At 41.9% G+C, this 7,129-nt stretch overlaps 1 protein-coding gene across 1 annotated transcript; it reads left to right on the top strand.

The window, feature by feature from the left end:
- Positions 1-1,502: 1,502 nt before the first annotated feature.
- Positions 1,503-4,106, top strand: LOC121976699 (protein LIFEGUARD 4-like). Its single transcript, XM_042529026.1, has 4 exons — positions 1,503-1,707; positions 1,822-1,935; positions 3,572-3,729; positions 3,827-4,106. The coding sequence occupies exons 1-4, from the start codon at positions 1,518-1,520 to the stop codon at positions 4,028-4,030; spliced, it is 666 nt and encodes a 221-aa protein (XP_042384960.1). The 5' UTR covers positions 1,503-1,517; the 3' UTR covers positions 4,031-4,106.
- Positions 4,107-7,129: the final 3,023 nt, after the last annotated feature.

Below are 7,129 nucleotides of genomic sequence, written 5' to 3' on the forward strand. Positions count from 1 at the left end.
GCGTGGCTGAAGTGGCGAGCTCCAACCAGAAGACGAGGAACATGTTGGCGGAGTAGGCGTCGGCGACGCGGTGGTCGAACTTGCACGCCAAAACGAGGCCGCCGCACTTGAGACCGGTGGCTTATAATTAATCACTTCATTTACCACTCTATTATACTAAATATGAATAATTAGAAAATCAAAATTTATCGGTTATGCTTTTAGTAATACCAATTATAAAGGGTGTCTTTTTAATTATTTAAATTCACTGACCTGGACGCAGAAAACTCCGGCCTTCTTCTTCGGCATGAGTTTGCCCTCGACGGAGTCGTCGGGGTCGCCCAGTGCCAGTTCCCAGAGCTCCACGTCAACGTAGGCGACACCAAAGTCGGCGCTGTGGCCGTTACAAAGCACTCCGGCTCGCCGAGGGAGTTGGCCATGACCTCGCCGCCGAATGGGTAGTACATGGACCGCGCCTGCGCCAGCGACATGCTGAGCACAACCACCATCGCCTCCAAGCTCCGCATTGGCTTCTCGTAGCAGAAGAAGACCTCTCACGAAGGGGATCTTGAATAGAGGCAGGTGGAAGTCGTGAGCGGACACAAAGGCGGGTGCCTTGGAGATGAATCGAACATGGAGAACCTCCGTGAGGGCGAAGCAGAAGAAATCTCGTGGAGGAGATCGAAGGGCAGAAGGCAAAAGTCGATGACAATAACACCGCGATCGGCGTCCCTTGTAATTTACTCCTGCTCATCTCCTCGTCTCAAAGGGTAATTTTGGAGAAAAAATATTGATAACCCCGGAATCGTAGAAAACCTAAGGTTTGTAAGGTTTTCTGATTCCGGGTTATATTCCCTTATTGCTGACGTGGCAAGAATATTACATTACCCGGAATCATCATTACTTAAACCAAACATGGTTATCATTGATAACCTATCAAGGTTATCATTGATAACCCCCAACCAAACACCCCCTTTGAGTTATGCTCATATTCTTCCACTTATGGGAAGTATATAATAAGAATAGCACGAGAGTGATTTGATTAGTCCTTTTATTGTTAGTCTAAGTACTTTATTTTAGACTTATAATTGTAGACTTTATTTAATTATACCATTTGACTAATATAAATAAGTTTTAATTCTATAAATTATAAACAATTGCAAATTCAAATGGATAATGCAAAAAAATAAACTTAATTCTAATTTTAGTGATAGAATCTAAATTACTAATATGCGCCAGAAAAGGCGGAAAAAACATGAGAATTTCAAACAATTGTAGGGGTTAAATCGAAACTTGACCCTGCCACAAAACAGAAAAGCCAACCGCAGTGGTGCATTACGGTTACACTATAAATGGAAACCTAAACCACCACCACTGCCTCCTCGTCGTCGTCCACAATCCGTTGGTTGCTTCCCTCGATCGAGATCCCTCTTCACAATCGGAATCGCTAGAATCTCCGGCCGGCTGAAATGACGAAGCACAGGGGAGGCGACCGCGACATCGAGTCTGGTTCCGGCGACGCGGCCCTGTACCCGAACATGGCCGAGAACCCTCAGATCCGGTGGGCTTTCGTACGCAAAGTCTACTCCATCGTCTGCTTCCAGATGTTCCTCACCATCGCCGTTGCCTGCGTCATCAACTTCGTCCAGCCCATCCGCGGCTTCCTCCTCTCCCACACCACCGCCTCCCTCGTCGTCCTCATCGTCATTGTTGTCTCCCCCTTTTTAGGTACCTAGGGCTTCGATCAATGGCCCTTCCTTCCTTCGTTCTTCTTCTTCTTCGATCTGAAATGTTGGGTCTATCGGTGATTTGTTTTATGTTTGTGGAAATCGATGAAACCAGTGTTGCTGCCGATGATTTACTTCCGCGAGCGCCACCCATTGAACCTGATTCTCCTCACGCTGTTCACTATCTGCATGAGCTTGGCTATAGGGATGGCATGCGCGAATTCGAAAGGTAATCACCAAGCTTTTGATCGCAATTTGTAAGAAATTTTGGCATTCGTATGATCCTTTGTTCTAAGCCAAATCGTTTTGCTTCTTTCCGAGATATTATTCAGTTACATCGTCGCCATTCATGAAATTTACTTCAGGAAATGGAGAAATCTGATTAATACTTGATTTTTTTTCTCCTTTTTTGTTCCTTAAAGTGCATCTTGCGATTCTTATGGATTATATCTCTTATCAAATCACGTTTCTGCTAAATTTATTCTGTTTTTTCTTTTCTAGATTCAGAAGCAGTTCTCTTTGCATTATCAAACCCTTACATGTTTATGCATAATTAGAGCTTGAGAGACAACAAAATGGCCATTGTAGATTAGAATGAATTCAAAAAAAAAGAGTACATCTGTGTATTAAAAAAACACATCATTCAGTTAGATGATTTGAATATGCATTTCTCGTCCTCCAAATACATATTCAATGTAGTCAAACAAGTTGATCGAGTTTATCTACCAAAGCAACACGAGATAATACGTTAGATAGATTAAACAACTTGAGTTGAGTGACCTGAGTCAACTAGGTCAAACCAGTTGATTAAGTTGGATGCATTGAATGAGTTTAAACGATCCACTAAGTTCGAAAGTCAAATGGTAGTAAATAGATCTAATAGGTGAGAGTGAGACAAGCCTTTTGGCCTGAACAAAGTAATGAGTTGAATGGATCCAATTAGTTGGTTGAGTCAGTCACAAGGCACTGAGGAAGCTAATTTGGTTTGGTGAGCAGGATGAACCCAATGAGTTGTACAAGTTGAGCAAGAGCAATGAATTTGGCTAATTCATGGGTTGTCTTAGAAATTATGCTTAAAAGATTTTTGAGATGAGTATAGTGGATTAAGTAGAAAATCAAAATAGTTGGGTTGGAAAGAGCAGAGGAATTGGTTGAGATGACCAATCCTAGCAGTCGATTAGCCAATAGAATTGATTGAGTGATCAAAATGTGAGAGTTAATTGAGTTAAATAAGCCAAGTCAACTAAGAAAGTTAGATGATTCAAGCGGGGTAATTGGATTACCCAAGCAAGCCAAACTGAGCAAGAAAATAGACAAACAGTGTTTTCAAATTAGGCTAATTGAGCATAAATCAGCTATTATGTGACTAGTGAGCAAAATTAAATGGACGTTCATCTAGGTTCGATGTATTGACTAGTTTAATCATCTTGAGCGGCTTATGACGAATGAACTCAACAAATCTAGTCAATTGTACCAAATTGGCTGACTGTGACTAGGCTAGGAGAGCTAGGTTGATTGATAATGACTGATGATTTTAGCAGACAAATAGAATGATACAATAAGAACAAAATTAACTATTTTATTTATCATTGTATTTATTAATGAAACTAAACGTTGATGTCATTTCTCATTCAATAATTACATTCTTTTTATTCTCCTCGATGAAATAAGGCTGTGTCCAGTGAAACAACCTCAAATTCCTGTAATTAGTTTTGCTCAGTATTTGTATAAGTACATATTTATCATTAGTAGATTGCTAAACTACATCAAAATAAAGCATAATCGTTCTCCTGATATTTCTATTCCTTGTTACCTCTTCAACTGAGATTTGATCAGCAACTTCTCGCCAATCTTAATTGGTTCAGGCAAAGTTGTGTTGGAAGCTGCAGCTCTCACTGTCGTCGTCTTCGTGGGTCTCACTTGCTACACTTTCTGGGCAGCTAAAAGAGGCTACGACTTCAACTTCCTCGGCCCATTCTTGTTCGCATCCCTTATGGTCCTCATGTTGTATTGCCTCATCCAGGTTGCGACTCTACTTGCTATTGACTTATAATATTTTAGATGAAAAGTAAATATTTTGATGAAATGCTCTAATACTTGCAAAGTATTCACTGGTGCAGATTTTCATCCCGATGGGAAAGGTCTCGACGACTATCTACGGTTGCTTGGCAGCCATCATATTCTCTGGCTTCATCATCTACGACACTGACAATCTCATCAAGCGTCACAGCTACGACCAGTACATCTGCGCAGCCATCTCTTTATATCTCGACGTCATCAACCTCTTCACAGCAGTGCTAGCTATATTCAACGCGGAATGCTAACCTTCCTTCCTCACTTGCAGCTTTAGGTGCTTACTGATCTTAGGAGCTGTATACTCGTGTCCATGCTCAAATTTCTCCTGCTGTGGGAGAATGGAGTTGCAATCATACTTAGGAACCACCTGTTTTTTGTGTATTCTGGCTGTCAATTTCCAATCCAATGTCGTGTACTACTCAATGCAACAGAAGCCTCATTATACTTATGATTTAAAGCTTCTGTTCAATCAGGCTTTCTGTATTGCATGGATTAATCGGTTTCAACCGGACGAGCCAAATCAATCTGGTTCTGCAAACACAGAAAAACAAACAGGGAGCTCAGAATCATGAAACATGAACCAGGTATGCGATGGATCGAATCGATGCTCTTCCATCTTCTGTAGATCTTTCATGTTGGTTGTGATGAGCAACTGATGAAATTTCTTTGTTAAAAAAATTAAATGCTCACCGATGTAAGACCAAAAATAAATAAATAATATTCGATAACGTGATTGAGGGGGGGGGGGGGGGGGGAATAGTACTCGTGGTTAATTCGTTCATTTTGTAAAACTCAGAATAACGCAATGGAATAAAGAAAAGCAACAAACACAATCACTACAAGTTTCTTTTTTTTTGGTTCGGAGTCTGTGACGACTCTTAAAGGCCTATGATCATTGATCGCTTACGTTGGACAATCACCATAGATACAAAATTCTTTACAAATATATAAGTACAAGTACGGAACTTAAAAATAGATTATACCATCAATAAATGATTAGAAATTGGTTCGTCGATTGTCGGAACAGCAGCTGAGCGTTGTTGAGTTGTTTCGGCGTAGCACGCAGCTTAGAACATCGCTGTGAATGATGATTTTCGAAGTATCTGGATGAGACCCCTTTTTATAGGCTCTTCAGACCTGATCCAGATCCTCTGATCTCGAGATTAGGTTTAACTTGACCCGGATCAGTAGATCGATCCCCAGGTTCGGTCGACCGAATCTGCTGAATCCTCCCGGCCTTCTGTCCAGATAGCACATTTGTTCTGTCGACCGATCCCGCCGTTCGATTGACCAATCAGCTGATGGTTTCCGCCTTATCCGATCCGATCAACCCAGCTCGATTGAGTCTCTGTCTATCCTTAGTTCGGTCGACCGATCCCGAGGTTCGGTCAACCGAACCTCTGGTTAACACTTCACCGAGAGATGTAATTTTGATCCTTTTGTACTGAGGTTCGGTCGACCGATCCAGACATCCAGTTGACCGATCAAGGCTAAGTCTAACCCTGCAAAACTATTAGTTTCCTGCAAAACGGAGTTAGACAAAATAGCAAATAATATATAAATCAATAACTTGACAACCTTTGGAATGTCCAGTTGTGACTTCAGATTTCCTCCGAAAACCCTAGGTCAAACCGACGCCTACTGTTCTCTCACCGGAAAACTCATCCTCACCTACTCCTCTCAGGAGAAGTTACCTATTGTCGGTCCTCAAGACCGATTGGACTTTTGCTCAGCGCTCGAGACTTCAGGTCTTCATGTTGGATGTCCGCTCCACAATCCGTCCAGACTTCCACCTGATCCGTGACCACCAGGGTTTTCACCTAGAGTCTCCGACTCTAGGATTTTGCCCAAAACGCTCGACCCGCCAAGACTTTTCGCTTAGGGTTACCACCCTCTAGGGTTTTCCACCTGCATAACCGCAACTATGACTTTCCATCACCTAGGGTTACCGCCCCCTAGGGCCTAGAGTTACCACCCGTAGGGTTTTCCACCTGCCTAGAATCCACTAGGACTTTTGCCTAAGATAACTTAGGACTTTCTTGCAAGCTCAATCAACCTTGTTAGATCACAAGACAACTTAACTTTGGACCCTTTGACATAATCAAAACTTAAGTTCGATCGTCTGATACTTCCTGCACCAACAGTGACCTCTTAATGATCGATTTTTTTCGTTGCTATTATTTGGATTGCCACCGTTAATGGCGTAGCTGGGATTTTCACTCAGGAGGAGCAAAGCGACGAAGTCGGTGAATGATGACGGTGATGCTGGTAGCAAACAGCGGCGTCGGCTAAGTGAAAAAAATCAATCAAGAAAATTTCACCTCAATTAAAAGGCGTTTTTTATAGAGCATCAGTGAAGCGACGACATTAGCCAAGTGAAGACAACGGTCATGCAATAAATGACGGCGACATTGGTAGCAATCGGTGTGCGACAATAGCGACTTGGGCTATAACAACAGCGACATGTTGCGGAAGATTTTGTGGGTAAAATTAAAGTTAGGAAAAAGAATATCAAAGAAATTAGAGGAAGAAAAACAAATGAAAAGAAAAGTTTGGGATTAGAGGAGGAAGAAGAAAAACGAACAGAGAAAAAAAATTGACTTGGGAAAAGAGGAAAATGGGTTCAAAAGATTTTAATTAGAATTTTTACTAAAAAGGCAAGAAAGTTTCAAAATTTATGACTACTTTTTTTAAATTTTCCCCAATGTATTAATATTTTCCTTAAATTCCAGGACCGCTGATGTCCGTAAATTATATTCACTCACTTAGCATGTTTTAATGCACATTCACATATTTTACGTATACTTTGTCTATGCACTTTCATACTCTTTGTCTTACTTTTAGCATAATTACTCTTCTTTGTTCGGAGATATGCTCTTGTATATTTTCTGTTTACAGGAGTCAAATTTGGAGAGGAAATGAAGTTCGTGGTCGATCCAGTCAACAAGCGAAGGAATACAACACTAGCCATGTGAGCCACACGACCATGCCAAAGAAGCAAGGAGGAAAATGACTTTGGCCGTGTGGTGCAGACACCTCGTGTAACTTCACCAAAGGAGAAGCATGATATGGCTGTGTAGATCCACACGATCGTGTCACCCCAGCAGCATATCCATAACACGGTCGTGTAGATCTACACGGTCGTGCAACACTTCCAAAGAGAAAGCAAGTCCAGGCCGTGCGTGCCACATGACCGTGCAAGATTTCTAGAGGCCAAGATTAGCTAGGTCGTTTGAGCCACACGGTCGTGTAAGCCATCCAAAGATAAAGTAGGACACGGCCGTGTGAAGGCCACATAGCTATGTGACTAGAATGGGTGAGGCCGTGTGAAGGCCACATGGTCGTGT

This window comes from Zingiber officinale, chromosome 1B (genome assembly GCF_018446385.1).
Source record: "Zingiber officinale cultivar Zhangliang chromosome 1B, Zo_v1.1, whole genome shotgun sequence".
NCBI lineage: Eukaryota > Viridiplantae > Streptophyta > Magnoliopsida > Zingiberales > Zingiberaceae > Zingiber > Zingiber officinale.

Coding starts and splice junctions, on each gene's coding strand:
- LOC121976699 (XM_042529026.1), top strand. CDS start 1,518: ATGGCCGAGAACCCTCAGATCCGGTGGGCTTTCGTACGCAAAGTCTAC. Junction 1,708..1,821: donor TGTTGTCTCCCCCTTTTTAG/GTACCTAGGGCT, acceptor CGATGAAACCAG/TGTTGCTGCCGATGATTTAC. Junction 1,936..3,571: donor GGCATGCGCGAATTCGAAAG/GTAATCACCAAG, acceptor TAATTGGTTCAG/GCAAAGTTGTGTTGGAAGCT.